This window comes from Eretmochelys imbricata, chromosome 6 (genome assembly GCF_965152235.1).
Source record: "Eretmochelys imbricata isolate rEreImb1 chromosome 6, rEreImb1.hap1, whole genome shotgun sequence".
Lineage (NCBI taxonomy): Eukaryota > Metazoa > Chordata > Testudines > Cheloniidae > Eretmochelys > Eretmochelys imbricata.
Genome location: NC_135577.1, coordinates 122,956,539 through 122,981,532, shown reverse-complemented (window position 1 = coordinate 122,981,532; position 24,994 = coordinate 122,956,539). Strand labels below are relative to the sequence as shown.

General features: G+C 46.8%; 1 protein-coding gene across 1 annotated transcript; it reads right to left on the bottom strand.

The window, feature by feature from the left end:
* Nucleotides 1–20,752: 20,752 nt before the first annotated feature.
* OTX2 (orthodenticle homeobox 2) lies at nt 20,753–24,390 on the bottom strand. Its single transcript, XM_077820607.1, has 3 exons — nt 24,294–24,390; nt 23,622–23,773; nt 20,753–21,525 (listed from the first exon to the last, which is right to left on the bottom strand). The coding sequence occupies exons 1-3, from the start codon at nt 24,388–24,390 to the stop codon at nt 20,905–20,907; spliced, it is 870 nt and encodes a 289-aa protein (XP_077676733.1). The 3' UTR covers nt 20,753–20,904.
* Nucleotides 24,391–24,994: the final 604 nt, after the last annotated feature.

Sequence of the window (24,994 nt, the reverse complement as noted above, 5' to 3'; positions counted from 1 at the left end):
CTGCAAATCACACGAGGAATTGAACTTTGACATTCGCTTTTCCTCTTACTTAGGCTGGATCAAAATAAGTCAATTTCTGACACCATGTCCTATGCCAATGACACAGCATTATCAGAAGAGACCCTTTCTTTCAATACTGAACAAGAAACTTTTATTAGAATGAGGTCAAAATATTATCCCTAAAGCTGCTCTCTCTCTGCTTCACTGCAGAGCTTCTGCTTAGAATATTTCCCAGCCCTCTGGCTTCCTACAACAGATTTCAATACAAACAGTCCACGTATCCGCAAAATTAGTTCTCTCCTAATGAAATCTTGCAAAAGGTTACGTTAACCTCTAACATTTCAGAGATCCACTTTATCCAACACTTTGGCTATTTCCATGCCAATGCAATCATAAAGAAATTACCTGCCTTGCATTATAGCCCTATTGTATAAGTTGTTTGCATTGTAACATTATCAAGAATAGATGTTAGCACATGTTAATAACTGTTTGTACTGTACTCATTATGCAAATGACAGCCAGTAAACAGGTGGGAAATTAGATCTATCGGGAGAACCATGTCTCTTTAGAACGTGGGAATACTCATATGATAGAGGATTGGTCAGGTGCTATGTAAGTTGACTCCACCGTATTCTTTTCAGTAAGGACCTTAATAGAGGTCCTAATGCCAGGTTGAAACTCTGCTTATGCATTTGTCCCTTTGTAGTTGTTGTTCTTAAATAAATCTACAGAAATTGACGAACAGCTTACTTTCAAGCCATTGAACCTGTATTGGTGTCTCTGAACCTGAAAGGATGTAACAGTACTTGCTGTTTTCTCTGATTTGAAGGCACGTGAAAAATATGTATATTCTTCATGATCTCTGTGGGTGAAATATGCATATTGTTCGTGGTCTCTGCTGGCAATTTGACTCTGGTTTATATATAATTGTTGTCTCATAGAGGAGTTAGTGCAGAAATGGTATGGATGATCCCAACAAAGAGGAAATTTATGGTGCGTGTCATTTATATTTTCCTAGTAGAGGTCTACACACACCAATGGATTCTCCATTGGATATAATTGATCAGGTACAGACATTTATAAAATACAGCTGCACATATTTACACTAAATGCTGAGACACTGAAAATGGGAGTGTCTTCTTGGCCCAAGGAGTTTGCAGCTCTCTGGATAATATGAGAAATATTATGAGACCATGCGTCCAATGCTGGTTATTACAAGATGCTACAAATATCTCTTAAGATTTTTTTAATTGTATGATATTGTATTTTATTATCTAGGAAATTGTTTGTGACCATGCGATAGAACATTTAATCATAATACACATGCAGAAGAGCACAGAGTTAACGTTACATGCACATCCTCAACTTTGCCATTTCCTGCCTTCTGAGCACTTTGCTTTGCAATGCTAATGGCTTTTAGTGGCCTGTTTTGTACGGAATAGCTAGAATGAGGTGTGTTTATATAGGCCCAAGGCCCCAAAGCTAATGTCACTGTTGACCATCGCAACGCGGCATTTGGAAGCTTACCAGTGTCTATTACAAAATGCTTGGCACATAGGAAAATAATGCAAAAATCGCAGAACTTCTTTCAATAGCGGGTGTTGCTCCAGACATGCTTACCTATAGGCAATGCCTCTGTGGAGATTTGAAGACATGAGCACCCAGAGCCTTTTAAACAAAACTAGTTTTTACCCATAAATAACATGTGTGTTAGTGAAACTCTGCCATCAGAGGCATCTGGCTGTTTGCCTTTGCTGATGAATCAGTGTTGCTGTTTGATGGCATATTAGCCTTGAATTCTGCATTCAGTTCTGGCATCTCAGATACCATGGTGATGGGCTCCATATAAGAATCCAAATAGATGGAATCAAATAACAAAATCCAAATAGATGGAGTCTGCTGGCACATCTACTGGTGGGTGGTGCTGCCATCAAAAGCAGCGTGTGAACTGAGTAGATCTTTTCCCGGGAAATTCAATTGAGGGGAGGGATACCTCAGTGGTTTGAGCATTGGTCTGCTGAACCCAGGGTTGTGAGTTCAATCCTTGAGGGGGACATTTAGGGATGGGGCAAAAATTGGGGATTGGTCCTGCTTTTGAGCAGGAGGTTGGACTAGATGAGATCCTTTCCAACTCTGATATTCTATGATTCAAGCAAAGTGTGGAGAAATTATAATTTGGAATGGAATTAACACTTGATTAAAAATGAGTGCAGTGAGATTCTAATTCTGCTTTCACTTATGCTGGTGTAAATCCAGAGGCTTCAGTGGAGTTTTTCTGGATTCACACAGATACAGCTGAGAAAAGAATTGTACCCTGGATGAATTCTTGAGTGTTTGGTCATAGTCATCCATTTTTTGCGTCAGTCCATCAGCAACTGAGCAAAAATTGTGATGTAACAGCCTTTTGCAATGAATCTGGATGACCAGTTAAAATGTTGCCCCCCCACCCCCATCTGGACCCTGAAAAGCATCCCCAGAACAAAAGTAGAGAGTTAAGCTGAACAACAGAAGTTAATTCAGAGCTAGCTGAAAAAAAAGGAAATACTCAAACAACACTCAGTGTACACAGAACTTACCCTATTCATGATAGGTACCAGCAGAAGGAAATCCACATTGGCAGCTTTTGTTATTTTTTAACTTGACCCTGACATTACCCGCTGAGTTCTCTGCGCTTTCTGCCAAAGAAGTGTCAGAGGAGGTGGGAAGTTTGCACACCTGGCTGGGTCAGCTTGACAATGTCATTTTCAGGGGCGGGGGACTAGAAAGACAACCCCACAGAAGAACAGAACCAAGAAGCAGAAGAGGAGGAGGAGGAGGAAGAGAAGGATGAAACAAACTATTCCAATAAATTCTTTTAAGACATTTTCCAGGATCACATTTCACCACAGGGGTAAACACCCAGTGAGATGGTAGCAATATCAGTGTGAGAACTCCCTTCTTGAGATCCAGAGAACACATGGCTTGTTCCATATGTCAGGAAAGGGCTGAGACGCTAAGCAATCTGCGGCATTTATTCTGGGCTAGTGCCCAACTATTCTGTCCATATTTCAGATCCTCTGTGGTTGCTTGTCACTGAACTTCCTTCTGCAGAGGGGTTATGCTGCAGATTTGGGACTAAATAGTTACATTGCTCTGTTTGAGCCTAATCTTAAGCCAGCTGAAGCCTGAGGCGGACCTTCCGTTGACTTCAACAGTAGTTCAATCAGCCCCTGTCTCAGTGAGTTAAATAATTCACGCTAGGCGTTTGGGATTCATAAACCTAAGATCTATTCCCTGCTCTGCCACTAACCGGCTGTGTGACCTTGGGTGAGTCACTTTCCCGCACTGTGATTCTGGTATTACACCCTTCCTTTTTCTGCATTGTCTATTAACTGGGCAAGCGCTATGGGGCAAGGACTGTCTCTTACATATGTTTATGCAATGCCTAGTACAGTAGGGTCCCACTGTTGATAGGAGTCTCTAGGCCTAGCTTAATATTGATAATAATCAGTCAGTTACGTATCATTCGGATCTCTTGCTCTCTGATGGCTATTTCATGACAATGCAGCAGCACCTTAGAGCCTGGCTTAACCAAGTCAGTGCTTTTTGGTGTGTTGCACTTGAAGGTCGTGCAAAATGAATACATTTTAATTGGTTACCAGCCAAGCCTTTCATCACTGTGGCCTGTAAATGTGGCTGCAAAAACTGCACTGTCAAAGCTTCAGCTAGAGCATACTCTGCATTGCAATCAATCTGCTTATATACATGAATGCTTCCAGGTCGTGACCCAGCAAAATGTGATATATATTTGTAGAAGTGCGTGCACCGTGCTGTGCTTCTGGTAGGACAGTTGCAGAAGGAGCAGATCCAACCCCATTGAAGTTCATGGGACCTTTTCTATTGACTTCAATGGAAGCTGTATCCTGTCCTCATGGAAATTATTGACTGTCAGACCTTCCAACCTGAATCTGGTTCTCTTCTCTTCAATTCTAAATAGGTTCGTATATGGCCCTCATCAGCATAGTATCTGAGCATCTTCCAGTCATGCATTGAGTAATGTGACTAACATCTGTCACATGTAGTTCATTCTCTCCCCAAAGGGAGAATTGTGTGCTCAGTGGAGTGTTTTTTGTTTTTTTTTGGTAGGGTTTTGTTTTGGGATTTGTTTGGTTTTAATAAATGTACACCTTGCTCTTTGTTGGGAGCAGAAGGTGGAGAGGTTTATGATGATCTTTAGGTCCTATGGGAGTTTGTTTCACATTTGGGGCTGGATCCTGAGCTCTGTCCCCTGCATAGGTGAGCTTTACCCTTATGGTAGAAAGTTCCATTGTGCCAGAAGAGTGGAGTTCTTGACCAAGGTCTTTGCCATGGAACTTTAAGCTCTTTTAGATAGATATGCTGGGGGCAAACCATTGAGTGCCTTGAAAACAAGGTCCAAGCCCTTACACTTGATTTGATAACCTATTGGAAGCCAGTTTTGAGAACAAAGGACTGGTCCGATGTGTTTGTGGTAGCCCATGTTGCTGAGGAGGTGCATTGCAGAGTTCTTCCTAGTTGGAGTTTCCTATGGGCTGATGGCTTTGTGCCCAAGTAAATTGCATTGCTGTGGTCCAGACAGAAGGTGACAAAGATTATTCATTACTGAAACCAGAATATCATCCTTCAGGATGGGATGGAGTCTCCTCACCAGCTAGAGATGGTAGAAAGTATAACTCATAGATGCAGCTATATGAGAGCTCAACATCAGCAAGGAATCCAAGAGTACTCCTAAATGATGGACTGAACTGACCAGTTGTGGGTGTGTACCTTCAATCCAATGGGACTGCACTGGGGCTGCAAACGCTTCAAAGTGCTTTCCTCTGCCCACCAGCATCACCTCTGTCTTGCTTGGGTTCAGCTTCAGCCAGCCATGAGCCGATCATGTCTGAGCACTAGGCCATCTTGGTGTAGTGGTATGGTTGTGTGTGGTGAAGGATAGGTAGAGCTGTGTGTCATCTGGCACTGACATCTGGCATTGCTGGCACTGAAATACATGTTGTCATATCAGTTCATCTAGTGGCTATTCAGGAACTTAGTGTTCACAGAGGAAGTCAATTATGATGTCAGATCTTAATGTTAGGTGCCATATATTGGATAATTGTATTATTAGATACTGCTCAACTACTGTTGATAGAAGACATAGCTCTTAAACTATCTAGAGACTTGGGAACAAGGCCAGTGTTTAATAATATAGAAATTAGAGACAGAAAAGACCTATTAGATTATCTAGTCCATTCATCTGTCAATGACATAGTGTTCTCCAATGGTCAAGTCCAGTTATAAAAGTCTTAAAACAAGGTGAATTTCAGTACTTTCCTTGAGCACTATTCTGCAGTCGAATCCTTCAATCTCTCCCATAGGATTTCTTTCTGATTTTTATGCCATTACTCCTACTTATACCCTTTTGAACCACCCTAATTATTCATTTTAATTGTATTTATTTTTCATTGTTTGTGTTACAGTAGCAACTGAGATCGGGTCCCATTGCATTAGGCACCATACACACATGAATAAGACAGTGCCCCTCTCCTGAAGAGCTTAAAGTCTAACTAAACAAGACAAAGGGAGGAGGCAAGAAAGCGTTATCTCCATTTCACAAATGAGGCACAGAGATATTAAAACCCCCATCTTCCAACTGGATCCAGAATTCCACTGATCTTCAGTGCCACTGACATCCAGATCCAGTTGTAGGATCAGGGCCTAAGTGAACTGCCCAAGGTCACCCAGGAAGTCTGTGACTGAGCTGGAAATTATTAAACCCAGATCCAATGCCTTCACCACAAGACCACCCTTCATCTCAAAAATGCATCTCCCTCCTTTATACTTATAGCCTTCAGATCCATAAAACGGATTATCATGACTTCAATGGGAGCAAGACTGGACTCCATTTATTCAGTCTGTACAATGACATGCACACTCATGGCCCACTATTCAAATGGTTATTAATAATAACAATAATTAAGAATGAGATGATGCTTCTGCATATGGAGCCCCAAATCAGATTTTTGGGGGCCTCGTGTTACAGTGCAAGATAATATCTAATTTGCTGTTCGCTGTCACTTCCTAAGAAATTCATAGATTTTAAACCTAGAATGAATTATTTTGATCATCTAATCTGACCTTCTGCATATCACCATACATTTAACCTGGTGATTCCTGCATCAAACCCAATGACTTTTGTGAAACTAGAGCATATCTTTTAGAAATACACCCAGTCATGATTTAAAGACTTCAGGCACTGAAAATCCCATCACCTCCCTTGGTAGGTTGTTGCAGTGGTTAATTACCCTCACTATTAAAAAATAATTACACCTTCTTTCCAGTTTGAATTTGTCTAATTTTAACATCCAAGCCCTGGATCTTGTTTTGTCTTTGTCAGTTAGGGCTGGTCACCTCTATGGGGAGATAGACACTGCTGCAGTTGATGTAGCAGGGATCGATTTAGCGAGTCTAGAGAAGACCTGCTATATCGATGGCAGAGCGCTCTCTGATCTACCCTGGTACTCCAGCTCTCCAAGAAGAGTAAGGGGAGTCAACCAGAGAGTGTCTCCTGTCGACTCAGCACAGTGAAGACACCGGGGTAAGTCAACCTAAACTAGGCTATGTCTACACTACCGTGGTAAGTCGGACCTACGCTGCGCAACTCCAGCTACGTGAATAATGTAGCTGGAGTAAATGTACCTTAGGTCGAATTACCACGGGGTCTATCTACATGTGGGGGGTCAATGGGAGAAACTCTCCCGTTGACTTACCTTACTCTTCTCGTCAGGGGTAGAGTACAGGGGTTGACTGGAGAGCGATCTGCTGTCCATTTGGCGGGTCTTCACTAGACCTGTTAAATCGACCGCTGGTGGATCGATATCAGAGCGTCAATCCCGGCTGTAGTGTAGACCTGCCCTTAGGTTAACTTACTCCCGTAGTGAAGACAAGTTCTTAGACTAAAGATCCCTCTACTATCAGCTTTCTTCAGTCCATGTAGATACTCAGAGAACATGATCAAGTCACCTCTTAACCTTAAACTAAATAGACTGAGATCCTCAAGGCAGGTTTTCCTGTCCTTGAATCATTCTTTTTGCTCTTTTCTGAGCCCTTTCCAGTTTTCCAACATCCTTTTGAAGTATGGGACATAGTATTCCAATAATGATTTCCCCAATGCTATATATGGAGATAATAACGCTTCCCTACTCCAGCCTTTTGCTACCCTTGTTTGTACATCCAAGGATTGTATTAGCCCTTTTACCACCACATTGTATGGGAGCTCATGTTCATTTGGTTTCCATCATGACTTTTCAGAGTCACTGCTTCCCAGGGAATGGTTCACCCTCCTATGATTGTGAACAATGTTTCTTGTTCCTACCTGTGTGGGTTTGATTGTGCCCAGTTTACCATGCAGTCCAGATTGTTTTGTCTCAGTTGCCCGCCTCTTTTTGTAGTGCTGCTTTCCAATAATCTCCATCCCACTGAGATCTAGAATAAGTTTCTGATTATTTCTCAAGCTGGATTGCCCACATTTTCCATAGTTGATGTTCTTGCCTGTACCTCTGTCCTCTGCAAGTCTCTGTATATTATTTCTCTGTCCTCAACGGTGCTGGCAATTCAGTATTTGAGACTTCCGTTTGCATGCTGTTTACCCTCTGTGCCACATCATTAATAAAAATGTTAAATAAAGCCAAGCCTCACACTGCTTCCTCCATACCACACTAGGCAAACACCACAACTCAGTATATTGCCTTTAATCATGGCTCTTCCTTGCTTTCAGTCCTTCAGTCCCTATCATAAGGCTAATACCCAAATCAGCTTGAAGTAATTTTGCAAATGAAATGTACTGAGATGCCATGTCAGGTGTTTCAGTAATGTCAAAGAGCCTGATTCACCCCCAGGAGGGTACAAATTGCAATCCCTGTGCCCTGTAGGCCAGCTGCTCCGTAACAAGTCAATATTACCACATCCCTTCCCTCTGGGTTCTGCCATGGAAGAGCATCCAGAGTTCCAGAGCAGTCCCACTGGCAGAGTCTGTTGGAAGAGGTGCTGAATCAGTCATTCGAGTGTCTGTGATTCCCCAGACTGGATTGCTGCAACGAGCTCCGTTTGGAAGTACCCTTGAAAAGCAACCAGTCTAGAACCACTAGTGTAGAATGTGGCTACTTGCCTACCTGGTGAGCTGTGTGAAAGGAGCTAGTGGTCAGAATGCACTCCAGTTCTCAGTAGACAAAAGAGCTATCAACACACTCTGGGGTAGTTGCAACCCTTGTTAGCAGTCTCGCCAGAGAAACCAAAGCTATGGCAACTGGAGTACTCTCTTGTGCACAAAAATAGTCCCTCCAAGTCATGCACGTTGACGGCACACTGTGCAGAAGCTTTTGCTTGTGCTACCCATGCTATGCCTATAATGTGGATCAATAAGAGGACTCCAGTCTCCTCGGGTGTGTGGCTGACAGTATTCCTGAGCTCTGATACATTCATTACAGTAAATGTTGATCAGCGCACACCGTCCTCCATCGAATGGAGGAAAAGTCCCTTTAGCAAGATGATAGGAAGTACAAAACAGCCATTGTATTTCATTGGCAGAGCAGGTCAGGTATTTTTCAATAAAACCTTTTTCATTAAAAAATGCCAGTTTGCTGAAACCAAAACTGTCCATGAAAAAAGATCACTGTTGATCAACTGCTTATTTTTGGGGAAAAAAAATTGAAAAAAGCTCCCAATGTGTCAAAATGTCCTGTTTTGACATTTTAGAAACAAAAAAAGTCTGGTGTTCTTTTTTGGGGGGGGGCGGGGGCAGGGGAGGAGGGTTGAAACGACTTTTTGTTTTGAAATGTGTTAATTTCAGTAAAAAAGAAAAGAAAAGGAGGACTTGTGGCACCTTAGAGACTAACCAATTTATTTGAGCATAAGCTTTTGTGAGCTACAGCTCACTTCATCGTAAAAAAATCAAAATTGAAGGAAAGCATTTTTAAATCATCAAGACTGAATGTTTTGATTTACCTGACCAACATTTTTGGTTTGTTTGTTTGTTTGTTTGTTTGTTTGTTTGTTTGTTTGTTTGTTTAGGTGGGTTTTTTTCATTTCATGAAATTTTTTTAAAAATTCAACTTTTGGGATGGGAAATTTTTTCAAAATCTCAAATTTTTTTGTGGGACAGGACCCCCCTCCCCGCCCCCACAGCTCTACTGATTTGAGCTTTGTACACCATTAGTAATGTGCATGCTGGACATAAGTGAAGTCATCTCAAGGCTAAAGGGTGATGATGATGATTTATTTATCATTATTAACAACATATATTACAGTAGTTCCCAGAGGCTCAGTAACAGAGCTCCATTGTGCTGGGTCCTGTAAGCACATGCAAAGACCCAATCCCTGCCCCAAGGAGCTTACTTGCTAAGAAGAACATGTTTTTCTTAATGTTGCATTTGCAGTCCTTTCAGGACCCTATATCAAATGCTGAACCAAAAAGCATGAAGGGATTTACTTACATTAATTCTGTCATCTGCTCTCTTTCCCCTCTCATCACTTCTGTCTCCTCTCTTCTGTCACCTGATCCTTTAGGAGTAATCGGGTTCTGCTGACCAGCCATTGTTAGGGCAAATAAGTCAAACTGATGTGAAAGCCAAATTTACCAGCTTGTGTGGATGGTAAGACCATGTGTTTTCTGAGGTCTTTTGTAATCTCCATCCAAATCTGAATAGAAATCAGGCCTCAGAATTGTGTGTGTGTGTGGTGGGGGACTCCTCACCCCCTCCCAAAAATAGAAAATAATGAAAATAAGGTCAACTTTTTCTCCAGGCAGCTCAGTCGGAATCACGGAAACAAGGTCTCTGTTTTAGCAGAAACAAGCCCTTTCCTCTCATTCCCCCTCTAACGATCCTACCTCATGGCTTCCAAATTGTTTAATTGCCAAGTAATTATACATCACATACAATGACTTCATCCTGGCAAGTGCCTAGTATCATTGAATGGTATTTGAGACCAATGAACACATATTTACATTAAGTGCTGAGACACTGAATGGGAGTTATTTAGAACACTGTGCACCATGGTTTGCCACCTAATACCAGTAAAGTGCTTAGATCAGCATACTTTCTAAAATGGAGTGTGATGGAATCGTAGACTCAAATGGAAGAACTCTGTAGGTCACAGCATCATTAGAGTTGTTTGTTTTGTTGCATTCTTTATTTTTACTCATCTTCTCTGTATAGTGGCAGGATAATATCTCCAGGAGTTGACAGTAGGTTTCCAGTGATGGTGATTTGACATTTGGAAATGTTCACCACTGCCCATTGATATTCTGCTGTGTTGATATTATGGTTTACCTGTGATTGGTGCACTTAACATTGATATGGTTCACTATTTAAGAACATAAGAAATGCCAGACTGGGTCAGACCAATGGTCCATCTAAGCCAGTATCCTGTCTCTGACAGTGGTCAGTACCAGAGCTTCAGGGGGAGTATACAGAACAGGGAAGTTGGAGTGAGCCACACCTGTATTCCCCTCCCAGCTTCTGGCAGCCAGAGGTATAGGTTCACCCTGAGCATAGGGTTACATCTCTGACTATGTTTGCTAATGGCCACTGATGAACCTATCCTTTGTGAACTTATCTCGTTCTTCTTTGAATCCAGTTATATTTTGGCCATCACCACATCCCATGGCTGTGAGTTCTAAAGATTAATTGTGAGTGGTGTGAAGAAGTACTTTCTCCTGTTTGTATTAAACCTGCTGCCTGTTAATTTCATCAGGTGACCCCGGTTTTCGTATTGTGAGAAAGAGTAAATAACAGATCTTCAGTCACTTTTCCCACCCCATTCATGATTGTGTAAACCTCTATCATGTCTCTCCTTAGTTGCCTAAGACGAACAACCTTAATCTTTTTAAATGCTCCTCCCATGGAAACTGTTCCATATCCTTGATCGTCTTTGTTGCCCTTTCTGAACCTTTGCCAGTTCCATAATACCCTAAAGTCATGTGATAAGTTAACCCTTCAGCAGCAGCAGAGGATGGGAGCAACGTCTTTCCATCACCTTTCTGTCCCTCAAACCCAGGGTGAGCTGGGAATCCTTCCACCAGCATAGGGTCACTAGAGTGCAAGGCACTCCAGCCATGCACCCTATGCTGGGTGAGAGGGGGGACTGGCAGCAGGTTGTCCTGTGCTGGCTTTATGTCCCCTGGTTCCCCCAAGACCCTGAACTTCTTAAGCCACCTTTCCATCCATTGGAGTTGCATAAAAAGGACAGAATGGGTGATTCTCCTCTCATTGAAGTCAATGGCAAAACTTGACTAAGTTGGCAGTAAGACAGAACACAGTTGCAGACAGTTCTAATGAATAAGCACTCTGGGGGCTAGCTGATCAGTGAATGACGTAAAAGTCAGCAGCAATCCTAAATGGCATCAGATTCTCCTCTCACATGCCCTTGGTGCCCCTCCATTGACTGCCATGGAATGACTCCTGTTTTACACCAGCGAGCCTGGGCACAACCAGGCTGCCCTGCTTCAGGGGCACACATGATGTGAGAGGGGTATGTTTCTGGAGAGAGACATTAAGGTAAGGGAGCCAGAAGCCTTCACATGTGCTTCTTTTCTTTGGTCATGTCTCTTTGACAAAGCATCCCCTGCTTGTGCTTTCCTGCAGGGAGGGTGTCTGCTGCTGGAGAACAGGAGCAAAGCCAACTGGTGAGGTAACCCCCACAAATAGCTCTATGGCTGCATGGGTGGAATGGAGGCAAAGGGAGAGTAAAGCTGTTTGGCTGCAGGTGACCACTGGCTCCCAAATGTGCTGCTTCTGCTGCTCTCCATTGCCTGAGGAACCTGGGCAAGGCTCTGGGTTTCTGCTATTCATGCTAAGAATAATGTCCTGGTCCTATACTTGCATCGCCTGCAACTGTGGGGCCTGAAACACACACGCCCTGGCTTCATTTCACCTGGGAGCAACTGCTGGGGGAGGTGAATAAGGGGCACGCTCAGGGCTGCTGCAGAGAGAGGCTCCCTTATAGAAGCTTCCCACCTGCCTGAGTGTGTGTAGACGTGTGCATATGTGGGCATGAAGGCGTGTTGTATGTTTCTGTATATGTGTGTGTGTGTGTGTACCTATATAATGTGTATGTATAGTGTGCATATATTTCAATCCACATGGACGTGTATGTATATAGTGTGTTTAGTATGTGAGTGTATACAGACCTGGTATGTGTTTAGATAGACATGTATGTGTGGTGTGTACGTGTACGCATAGCCTGTGTACAGTGTATATAGTGCGTTAAGTGTGTGTGTGTAAACATAGTGCATCCGATGAAGTGAGCTGTAGCTCAGGAAAGCTCATGCTCATATAAATTGGTTCGTCTCTAAGGTGCCACAAGGACTCCTTTTCTTTTTGCGGATACAGACTAAGACGGCTGCTGCTCTGAAACCTGTACATAGTGTGTGTATAGGTAACACCTACAGACCTGGGTTGTTTGAGGGCAGGATCGAACCTGGGTCCTCTGGAGTTAAATGCATGAACCTCTACTGCATGATCTAAAAATCACCTGGTTCTTAACTAAGGCTGTAGCAGACTCATTAAGCTCCAGGTGGTCTCAGTGCCCCTAGAGGGGACAGAACACCACACCCAAGAGGTGTGTGGGTTACTTAGACAGTGTGTGTGTGTGTGGTTTATGCACAGTGTGCCTACAGATGGGGGGGGAGGGTCACATCTTTTTGCTTCTCTTAAACAATAAGACTTTTACAAGTTCCCAGCTGACCTCAGTGACCCTGTGCAAGCCAGGGCCAGGGGCAGGACTTGCTTGCTGCACCCGCCGGTGCAGGGCGTGGGTAGCACGCAGGGGTGTCAGGCCGGCGGCTCTCGGTGGCTGAAGGACCAGGTCAGGATCCGCAATGCGGAGGAGCTGAAGAGAAAGGCCCCGTGGCGCGGGCTGGCACGGCGGGAGCACCCTGCACCGGGCGGGAGGTGCTCGCCCCACGCTCCCTGGGAGCTGCGGATCGAAAGTGACTGGAGCGTGGCTAATGGCCGTCTGGCATCAGCCAAGCGTAGCCATCAGTGACCCGCTGGTGGGCGAGCTCTCTGGGCACCTCCAGAAATGCACCCGCAGTCTTCTAAAAACCTGCTCGTTGCGGTTCTTTCTTGGTCAGAAAAGAGCTGTCCGGGCATTCTCCCAGCCAAACAACGCCCCATCCTCCTACCCCCCCACCCCATCCACAGCCGAGATGCTGTGTGTCAAGCGGTTTTTTTGTCTGATGAGAAAGGACAGATCAAAACAGCGTTATTTAACATTGAAAGCCCTGTTTTGCGAAGGACCCCAGTCTTGAGGAAAGTGGGGCGAGCCTTCATTCATCAGCTGCATTGACTGACTTAAACCCCATCAATGCTGGCAGTATTTAGGGTGCTTTAGTCAACAGGTTGTCGTTGTTGGTTGGTTTTTTTTTATTATTAAAGAAGGGATTTCATGAGCAAAACAGAGAGAAAAAAACCCCGTTATTTTTTTGCCTGTAATTGGATGTGTTGATTTAGTAAGAAACTCCCTTTACGAGCTTGGAATAGATTTCTCCCAGCCTATAAAGGTCAGACATTGGCATAAAATAACTCCCTGCCCGGAAGCGTTTGGCATGACATCGTACTGACCTGGTTCTGTTTGGACTTTACTGGTAACAGGGGGTTGTTTACTACTGGGCTTGGGATGGGAAGGGTTTAGGGTTTGGTTTAAAATTATATATCTATCTATCTGCTCCATATGGTATGGGTAATATATATATTATTTTACCCATACCATATGGAGCAGATATCAGAACGAATCTCCAGCCTAAGTAAATGATTAAGATTTATTTTCTTCTCACAAACCATATGATGTTGTTTCCCAATCTGTTTAAATGAAGACCATGGAAGTCCTCTCCGGATCGGCTTCTGGGAAGAATGCTTGTTGAGAAGCATCACCCACTAAGAAGTATTTGGTGATAAGCTGATAATCAGGGAGCAGTGACCACCCCCAATACTTTAGACCTTGCTGCTTAGAGACCATTTTATCAGACGATGCCTCCATTAGGAGCTGGTAATCCGCTATCAAGGCATTTTAGAGCCATTTGAATGTAAGGAGATTTTTATTAATGGCTCATGAGCCTAAAAGTCAAAATTGACTCTCGGAGCAGATTTTAACAGTTTGTGGTATTATTTATTATAATGTTTTACTTCCCCCAATTTAAGTGATCTAACAAACGTTAATCAGATCAGGAAGAGGAAAGACGAACGGTGCTGTTAACTAGGGTTGAATTGATCTATTTACTAGGACATTTTTGATAACTCCCTATAGACCTTTCCCTGTTTAAATCTTTTCTTTTCTTTTCTTTTCTTTTCTTTTCTTTTCTTTTCTTTTCTTTTCTTTTCTTTTCTTTTCTTTTCTTGTTAGACCCGGCATTATAAATAGCAAACTGCAATCCTCCAAGAAAATATAGCTCTCTGGATTATAGTGCGTCGTTGTTCAGCTGATCTCAGCTGGCAACGCCTAAGTGTTTGCTGAAGGTACCCTCCCTCGAGTGAAGTGTGACATCAACAGGAGCCCCATCCTGACGCTGTGTCGTTTGAAACATAAGTGTCTTAAATTCTCATGAGCCTCGACCTTGCCTGGGTTTGTTCCTTTTGATTTCAAACGAGCAGGAGATTTTAAAACCAATTGGGTGTCCTCCCTGCGGGCGGCTTGTGTCGTGGTTACAATAACTTTCTAAAAATTGTGTCTACACTTTAAAAAAAACCGAACAGTAAAGATGGCTAGGAGTGAAAGGGTTAAAATGCACGCTAAGTGCTGTATTGATCGCTATTCATAGGTGTTCAGCGGCACAAACGATGGGCCTCGGTACGTCGGCAGCTCTGAGCTAATTGCTTGGCCCGCTCGATTTGCCCTGATCTTATTTGTTGGCTTGGCTGGTGGAATCACCCGTGTTAAAACACAGTTAAGATGTGGTCGGTGAGGGTCCGGCCCTGCATTCCTGAATGTAGAAGGGTCAGTTTGTCCCACTAACCTTTGCATCTGAAAGGTGTTGGTATGCTCGGTAAAAACTCTTGCCAGTTGTCGGAGGGAGCAGCTGAGGACCCGATGCCGCCCGGATGGCTCTGGGTTTCCTCTGTACTTTTCAGTCACTTCTGGACTGAAGCGCGTGATTCTCCGTCCTTACTCGTTTCTGTTCGGTTCGCTCATCGGTAGCTCCGGAGCTGTCCCTAAGCTAAGTGTGTGTGTATACAAAATCCCATTTAGTATTTGAAAGCCTTCAAATGGTCTTTTCTTTTTGGAGGCGATGCACTTTGCAGCCAGAGAGACCCACCGCAGTATGCCGCAATATGCCGGAGTCTTGTTACAATTTCCTAATTCTGGAGCGTCTTTGGTGGCTCAAAGACCAGTCCAAACCATGCGTTCACACCATGCCATCCGAGGGCCCCTAGTCTGGCTCAGGCAAAACGCTTTGACTTCAGCAGGGGCTGCAGAAGGGACCCTTTCTTACAGAATGAAATGGAGACCTGGTAATGTTAGTTGGGGGGTGGGGGGACGATTCTCAGAGAGGGGGTTGGTGGGGACATGATTGTCCATATATGTCAGATAAAGCGTTTTGAAAGCCCAGATGGTGAACTCCAGATGTGTATTGGCGTGCGGGGAGGGAGAAGGTATAAAATATACAGGTAATTGAGGACACTGTTGTGTGTGTGATCTGTGTACATCTCGTGTGGGGGTGGGGTGTGTGTAATCAGAGTACAACTGCGCCCACACACGTAAATATCATGTACTTTAAAAGTTGGCCGCCGTCTCTGCAGAGAAGCTGTGGAAATATATAAGATCAGAGGGTAAAACAGGAAAGAATGGGACATTTTTAAAAGGGTGATTCTGAAAATGGTTCCAAAAGCAAAGTGTGATGCTCCGTTTGCCGTCTAAACATGGCTGGGGTGGTGTCCCTCTGGTAGGAAGTCTCTTTCTAATTCCATTGCAGCAGCCGGTGATTCGTTCTTGGCCACCACGGGCCAGCTTGACCTCTTTGGGTGACTCTCTACTGTACAGCTCGCAGAAGGGAGACTTTGCCTTGCCTGGCAGCAGATCGGGGGGTGTATCTTGTGGGGTTTAGCGCCTGCGCCTTTATTTGAACCGCTGGGCGTGTGCATAGGCCAGGACAGCCACCATCTAGCTGCGTTTCCTCGCTGAAGGCAAGGTCAATTGGCTTCCTAGATCCTTCCCGGCGTTGTTCAAGGGGCTGGGCAGTGACTCCTGCCTCTGCCCGCCCTGCGCTTGCACGGCGGGGACTCCCAGGTGGCCAGGAGAGGGGATGAATATTGAGAACGGCGCCGCGCAGGGATTGCGCGCTCCTTTTATGGTCAGCTGCCCCCCCCCCCACACACACACACACCCCGCATGGCCGGTGGGGTGGGCGAGGGGTGACACCGGGGCAGCAGCGCCGGAAACAAGCCCACTAGGGAGCTCATGGGAAGAGGGGAGTTGGGGCCGGACTCCCACTTTCATACATAACTCCAACAACCCCAAACCAGGCGTCCGGGGCAGGGCTTTGGGCTTAACCCGAGCGGGGTGGGAGGCCGGGAGGCAAAGTCTGCGCAGCGGGAGGAAGCGGTTTCTTTTGCACATCTGGCCGGCCCCAGCACGTGTTGGGGGTGGGGGGCGAGAGGGACTGTTGGTAGCTTGGGTCTTTGCAATTGTGATGAAAAGCTCCAGGATCCAGCTCTCTTTCCCCACGACACCTCTGTGTGTAATTTGACAGGGAGCAAGAACAGGCTCCCAGTGAAGCAAAATCGCCCCTGACTTCAATGGGGAGGGGGGGGGAGGCCATAACTCTTTCCAAACGCCCATCGGTAACACAATCAAAGTTTCTGCAGTCCCCCCCATACAACCCCACCCCCGCCATCCGCCCCTCCTGCGGGCTTCGGGGTGCTAGGGCGCAATCTCACCGCTTGGGGCGGCCTTTTGGCGCAGGTTGGGGGTACGGGGCGCCGCTGTCCGGTGGGGTGCCCGCCCAGCCTAGTACCACGCCGCACTGAGGGGTTCCTTGTCAGGGAACCCAAAACTTTGGGGAAGTGAGTCAGAAAGAGCAACGCTGCGTTTGGGTGAGCTCCGAGCGGGTTTAGTTCCCAGCCCAGACGGGGATGCTCCTGGGTCTTCTCAGAAGGACACATGCAAGCAGGCGACAGCGATGAGTAAATAAGACGGACTTTTCTAAATACCTATCCCCCCACGTAGCCTTGGAAACTGACAATACTCCGCAGTTGGGGGGGTGGGGGGAGTCGGGGAGAGGCTTATCGTCTTTTGTTTCAAATAAAAACAAACGATATTAAGAAACTGGAGGGGGGCACAGACTGGAGAAGGGGGGGCCGAGGACTAATGCAGAGGGGTCGTGAAGCAGACCCCGGGAAGTGCCCCGAGAAAAGCCCATTCAGACGCCCTGGGAGTGCAGCTGCTCGTGGAGTTTGCGGCTCTGGCTGGAAAAAATCACCCTGCAGAATCGGGGAAGGAACGGCGGAGCCATTGGGGTGAAATGCAGGAGGTCGATTTTTAAAAAAAAGATCTGTCCTCTCGGGTTTTGTTTAAAATTTTCCCTTCCAGATCACAGCGCTTGAGTGAGGGCTCTAACTTACGTTTCCTTTTAGAAAAACACCCGCCTTGATACTTGAACCTAAAAACCTCACCGTTTGGCTTACACGTCACATAGATTCGGGTCCCCTGTCTCTTTCCCCGCTAAGTCGAATGATTTTGTTCCGAATTGCCTTTCCAGAATGAAGACTACGAGAAACGAATCGAACCGGAATGTCGATCGGCAAAAGCAGTTAAAAATGTGTCTTGAATGTTTGCTTTCTTTCTTTTTTCCTCCGCCCCTCGATTTTGCAGTTTGCCAATATAGCATCAAAAGACTTTTCACCTAAATCTGCTTTAGAACAGAATAAATAAATATACGGATTTGTTTACATTGATAGCTATCCCTCAGCAAAATTAAAATCCTGAAATTATTTAGCTTTTCTGGTTAAGAAAAACGTGAACTAAGTTATTACACTTCCCTACAAGGAAAATCATTTTCAGCTAATATTTCCCTTAAATCCGTTTTTGCCATTGCTGATTTAAACCAGATCAATGGAAAGAAACTTTATGCAGTCACCTTGGTAGTCAGGAAGAACATTTCTACAACCATTTCTACATTTTCCTACAGGGGAAATGCACTTATTTATTGATTGTCTTTGAAGTGTTCTTCTCTTTATATACTGGTTAGAAAAGACCTGTAAGGATTATTAAGCACTAGTTCTCCTTGAACTTCATTTCAGTTGAAAACCATTAATTCTTTCTCTGTGCATTTCAAAATAGAAAAATAGCAACAAACAGCGTTAAAACTTCCATTCATTTGAGAGCTGACTTATTTGCTGAAGATTTGCTTGTTTATTTTTAAAGGCTAATCTTGCCTTCCAATTCTAGGGCACACTAAAACAGAAATAAATACATTAATCAGAAGTGAGTCATTTTACATGCATAAAATCTGTATAATTTATACCATCAAGTTAGACTTGGGGAAGGCTGATGAAATGGAAGAGATTAGGTGACGCAACAAGATAATATATGGAGAATTTCCAAATAAAACTCTTTTTTCTTTACTATCATAAACTAGAATCAAGTGCAAATATCACTAGGTCCGGTAAATCTGTCCTTCAAGAGACTTCAGAGGGATTTCCTTCAACAGATTTAAAAAAAAAAAAAAAAAAAAAAAAAAGCCCCCAAACTGTTTTATTAGAAGTACTTGAGCCCAGGCCTCATATCCATCAGGGAAAATGACATACCAGGCCAAGGTTTGAAGTAGATGCATAATAAATAGCTGAGACTGACTTGGCTTCCATTTGTTGACCCATGGCTACCGAACAGAATCTCATTTTAAATCCGGCTAGCGCTGGGCCCATTGCACCATTTGCCCCTCTGCGTGTACGATGAGAGGGAGACAAGCAGGTACCTTTTTCTCTTTTTTTAAAGGAACCAATTTCCCCCAGCGGTTTCAAGAAAGAAGCAAAGCTGACCAGGGCTCTTTGTACTCGGCTTTCGAAATTATAGCTTTAAAACTTTTCCCGAACGCCTTTGTTCAGCGATCACGTCTGTCTCAATTGCTCTCAGATTCTGATCGCTTCCCCTCCCCTGTTTACCCCAGAAAGTTTATAGTCGCAGGAGAAACAGCCCTTTAGCCAAACTTTCTCGCGCCCTCTCTGCATTCCGCCCCCCCCAGGCATATGGGCACCGACTACAAAGCCCCTTGCCACTCTCTGAAAATAGTCGATGATTATTTTCATGTTAGCCGAGCCAATCTTGACGTGGTCCATTGACCATTTTTAACACAATATCAGCCCTTGTATTTTCTACCTGTACCAAAGGAAAAACGTCAGCCGGTGGGAAACGTAAACGCAGAGAGATTTTCCACTCCGTGCATCTGATGAAGTGGGTTCTAGCCCAGGAAAGCTTAGGCCCAAATAAATGTGTTAGTCTCTAAGGTGCCACAAGGACTGGTTGGTTTTGCTGGTCCAGACTAACACGGCTGCCCCTCTGAAACCAGAGAAAAGAGGCTCTCTCAGCTCTGTATAGCAAAGTAATATTTGCATTTCTCTTGTAACCCCCAGCCCCTTTGTTTTGTATGTCCTTTGAAGTATGCTGTCTTGAGGTACTTTCCCTGACTCACCCTGTACAATTAAAATGGAAGACAACCATAAATTGTGCTAGAACCATTTTAATATAATTATACATATCTGCCAAATCCAGGGAAAAAAAGGTTTATGCATATATATCTTTTTTCTCAATTAACATCTGCAAGCATAAACGACAACGAATGTCTCCGTGTAAATTCATCAAGGTCAGAGCAATTGACCAATGTCCTGTTTTGTTTCTACTGCCGGCTTGGCCAGCAGTAAGTTACTACGGATGAGTTTAGTGTCCTTGTGTGGTTTTCTTCTTTCTCTTTCATTCAGAGACAGTTTGTTGGAAAAAGTTTCAGTACAGTTCACCTGTGGTGAAAGGCGATTTTTTTTTAAGATGATACTAGGTAACTCAGTTGCTCTGAATTTCACTTATAATTATAACCTATTTAAATCACAGCAGAACCCCTGCTGGGGAGGAGTTCACAGTTGCATACAATACAGGAGATCACAGTTTTGAAGTCTAGCACAGATTAAAAACCACAGATGTACCATTTATATAAGACACACACTGATTGTCTCTTAAAAACTACATATTGACTCCTTATGAACATTTCTTCTTCTTCTTTTTTTTTAAATAAAGTAGTGCAGCTAGGACAATCAGTCACACAACCCACACAACCCTGACCCAAGGTCTGTCAGTGCCAACTAGCAAGTTGGGCATGAAACAGTTGAATGAACTTGAGCGAGAGAAAGAGAAAGAGAGAGAGAGAGATGCTGTCCATTCCAAAGATTTTTAACCAAGGGTTGGCTAGCACGCTGGAAACCTCTGGGTGAAGGATCTTTCCATACACACACAAAAGAAAGGAGAAAAAAAAAAAAAAAACAACCACACCCAAACCTAGACTTTCTTTTTAAAACTGGCCCATAGGTGGAATGATCTGCCATTCCTTTCAAACAAAGAAACCCAACAATTGGCTAAAACTATAAAGAACACAGGTTGGTCTGTCTGCTTCTGCTCAGTAGATGATCTGTCCTTTTAAGGCCTTCTTCCTTCATTTCTTCTTTATTCCTTTCCAGAGCTTTTGGGCAGGAGGTGAATCTAGGTATGATCACACCAACTGTCTCTTTCTTCTTTTTTTTTTCTTTTTTTTTTTTCCTCTTTAATTTAACCAAGACCTGACTAAAACTGGAATGTTCAGCCCAGCGTGTTTATTATTATTTATTATTATTAATATTTATTCTTATAACAAAGGGGTCCTACAGGCCTTCACAAAACCTGGAACTTCCATGAAGATGTCTGGTCTTTATAATCCAAGCAGTCAGCATTGAAGTTTAGCTTCCAGGAGGCGGTTTGGTCCTTATAATCCAAGCAATCGGTGGTTGAGTTAAAGCCCAAGCTTGATGCTCCATAGCCCTGGGTGGAGAGGGAAGCTGGGGACTGGTTGAGGTGGCTGGTGACTGCATTGGTGCCCATAGGACTGAGTGTGGCCCCTGGTCCCGGAAGCTGGTGGTGCATGGGGGTCAAATAAGATCCACAGTCCATCCCCCCGAAGTAGGAGGTTGAGCCCGCGTATCCTTGGCTGTAGCCTGAAGCCTGGGTGTAGGTCATGGGGTAGGACCGCTGCATGCAAGAAGAGGATGTGGACAGTGGGTCTGAGAGTGGGGAGATGGAAGCCGGGCTCCAGATGGACACGGGAGCGCTGCTGCTGGAAATGGCCGGGACGGAGGTGCTGGAGGGGGGAGTGAACTGCCCACTGGCCCCGCTCTCCGAACTTACTTCCCGGGCCGGGGAGCTCTTCTTCTTGGCCGGCCGCACTTTGTTCTGGCCCCCATTCTGCTGCTGCTGCTGCTGCTGGCGGCACTTGGCCCGCCGGTTCTTGAACCACACCTGGGAGAGAAGGCGAGAGAGAAGCCGGCGGTTAGCGCGGCTCCGGACCCTGAGCGGGGGCGAGGTGGAGGCAGGGGCACCAGGGGCCCGTTCCAGCTGCGGCTGGTTTCAAATGGGGGGGGGGTCCCACGCTCTGGGATGGGGAGGAAGAAGAAGTAGAAATGAGCAAATCAAAATGTTTAATAGGGGCATGGCGTGGGGGGGGGGATAACCCTCTCAATCTGCGCTGCCTGCCAGCCTAGCGCCCCCCCCCCCCAAGGCCTCCAGGTAATCGGAAACAATAGACCCTTACCCCGGGAGGAAACCGGGAGACAAAGGGGAAAGTGCGTCTGCAGAGGCGATGCTGGTCCCTGGGGCAGGCGGCAGATTCCCCGCTCCCGGGACTCCGCTCACGGCCCAGCTGCCCGGCTCCCCGGTGGGGCGCCAGCGCCGTGCAGAGCAGGTATTTGATCTGGGGATTATCAGCGCCGCCGGGAACCCAGGCACCCGGGGCTGCTGCCCACTGATACCAACAAGCCACTGCCACCCGTGCCCTCTCGCCTCTGCCCTTCACTCCAGTCCCTAAGGCACTGCTCGCTGCCAGTTAGCCAGCTTGGGTCGAGAGAAAGTCCAGGGGCCGGTTGTGTGGACAGTTCACTAGGCGAGGGGAGGAGGAGGAGGAGAGATAATGGGGCCTTTAACATGATAGCACTGCTGATTTTTGCAGAGGGCACCTTCGCTGTAGCTAGTTGCTTGTGTTGCCCCATAGACTTTATTGCACGAGGCATTGCAGATTCCCAAGATCAGCTGTTGACTACTTAAAGATTTGTTGCCCTTTACTGCAATTGGCCTTTTGGCCCTATCGGTGCCCTGGGACCAGGGACACAGGTCCCGATCCTGCAGAGGATCTATCCATTCCTAGGCCCGGTGGCAAAACAGGACCTGTGGGAGTGGGACCCTGGTAAGTTTCCAACAACTGGCTCTGCGAGGCTCTCAGATAAAAACCCTACAACCAAGGTGGGTAGCAGGAGGGAGACTAGCGCCGCCAAACACGAGAAGAGTGAGGTAATAAAACACTCTGAAAGTTATTTGCACCAAAAAACGTTGGGAGCTCAGTTCTTACTGGGGACAAAGGGACTACCCTGGGATTTTTGGCCTGAGTAAGGAAGGCAGGACCAGATACCCCCTCCCCCATTCTCTTCCCTATCCATCACTCCAGTCCCTCAGTGAGTGTGAGACCCAGTTTTCTGCTGCTCCTTGGCTCAGTTGGAAACACTGCTAAGGGTCCCCCCTCCCCCGTGCCGTAGCCTTCATCCACTGACGTCAAAACACCCCTGGCTTTGACTGGGTGCAGGAGGGGTCCCTTGTCTGGAGTCGAATGGCCTCCCAGACACTTGCTTTCCAATTAGCTGGCTGGGCAGGCGGGGGTAAGACTTTGCAGCTGTCCCCGTTGCCTATGGAGTCTCTGTAGCCTCCGCCAGTGGCTCTGGGAGCTGCTTCCAAGCTGCAAAGAGGCCCCCTGGGCTGGCTGGCCCAGCCATGGCTGCGGGAGCAGAAACTGGGCCCTGGGTTGGAGTCTATTTGTGACACAGCTCAGGCAGGGAGAAAGCGGGGAATCAGACTCCCCGGTAAAGCTTTTTGCAGGAGTGCAGCGCCAGAGAGGTTTCCTCCCTGAGCTTCCAATGCACTTTCCCTGGACCCGTTGCAATTCAGCGGGAGCAAGGATCGGGTCCCTTCAGCAGCTTCCAGGACAGCAAGGGTTGGCTGGGCCTGGGGCTTTTGTCCCTGAGCTGTCCCAGCTCTCCAGACACCGGCAAAGGAACTGAACTCTCCCGGCCCAGCGGCGGATCCTGGCCAGAAAACCTGCCTCTGGCAATTGTGATCCAGGGGGAGGGCTGCTGGGGAGAGGTGGTCTTTGGCTTCCAGGGAATAAAGGCTGGGGCTCCAGGCGGCGAGGGGCAGAGGGCTGGGGCTAGGTCAGGGTGGGAGGCAGGACGGCCAGGTGAGCGCTTGGGGAAGGAAAGGGGCTGGTGATGGAAGGTGTCTTAAGGCTCCAGGCCCGGGAAGCTCCCAGCGCTGCGGGTGCCTGGCCCGGGTGAACGGGAGCAGGTCCCTACCTGCACCCTGGACTCGGGCAGGTTGATTTTCAGAGCTACTTCCTCGCGCATGAAGATGTCCGGGTAGCGGGTCTTGGCGAACAGCGCCTCCAGCACGTCCAGCTGCGCCCGGGTGAAGGTGGTGCGCTCCCGCCGCTGCTTCCGAGGGGTCGCTGCGAAGAGCAGCCGGAGGCCCTTAGTGGCATTCAGCCGCAGCCCCTCAGCCCAGCCGGGCAACCGGGCCAGGCACCGCGCAGACCCCCTCCCCGCGCCCTCTGAGCAGCGCCCGCCGGAGGCAGCCCCCCCCCCCAGCCAGGGCAGCAGCATCGCCCCGAGCCCCTCATGGCGGGACCCCCGCCCAGACCCGCTCCCCCAGCCCCAAGCACCAGCGGGGAAAGTTAACGCGGCGGGGGAAGGCGCAGGGGCGCGTTTCCCAGGGACAGGGAGCCAGATCGTCCTGCTCAGCCAGGTCCCCCTGCGCCCCAGGCCCAAGCTACCCACCTCCCCCTTCCCGGCCCAGGCCGGCTGCGCCTCTCCGGGCAGGAGGCAGGGAGTTCTGGGCAGCCCTGCCCCGGCTTCGGAGTGTACCCCACGGCCGGGAGCCGGGGCGAGCCCGGCTCCCTGGGGGCCTGAGCCCGTCCCCAGCGGAGCCCTTTACTCCCTCGGCCGCAGAGGCCGGGTCACGCCGCTTACCCGGGTATCCCACCGAAGGATGAAGCAAGTCCATGCCCGAGGTTGTCAGACTCAGCCCGTTGACTGCGTAAGGTGGTTGCTTGAGATAAGACATCATGCTAAAGTTGTGGTTGGAGGAGAGTCGGCCAAAAATCCGGGGAAGGGGGAAAGGCCCGGAAGGTCTCGATTCCCTCGGGAGCGGAGAGTCGGGGTCCCGGCGGGCTGGCTGAAATCAGGGGTCTACAAAGTGAAAGGCGGGGGGAGAAGGGGGGGGGTGATTAACCGAGCTGCCTGGAGTCGATCTTTTATCTCCGCTGGCTTGTTTGAGCGTGGCTCTTAGCAGGCAATCCCTCTGCTCTTAGACACCGAGACCCCCAGCTACATTTCGGACCGGAGGATACTGACTCGATAAACGCATTTAAAAAAAAATAAATTACACCCCATACAGTAATTGCAACCCGCCCCGCAGGAGCACAATCCCCCCATGCCTTCAAATGCACACATTGTGTTGCTTCCCTGGACATTTGCATGGGATTCGTTGGCTGGCACTAGCTAATTGTCTCAAACAAAACTTGATTGGGGCCATTTGCAGACACAAAGACCTCCTTGGCTAAATAAATAATGCTGATAACAAAGCCCATTGGTGAGAAACAAAGAAACAATTCAAGAAACCGATCTCTCCCTCAGTCTGTGGCAGGGCTTTTTAATTACCCCAGCTTTTG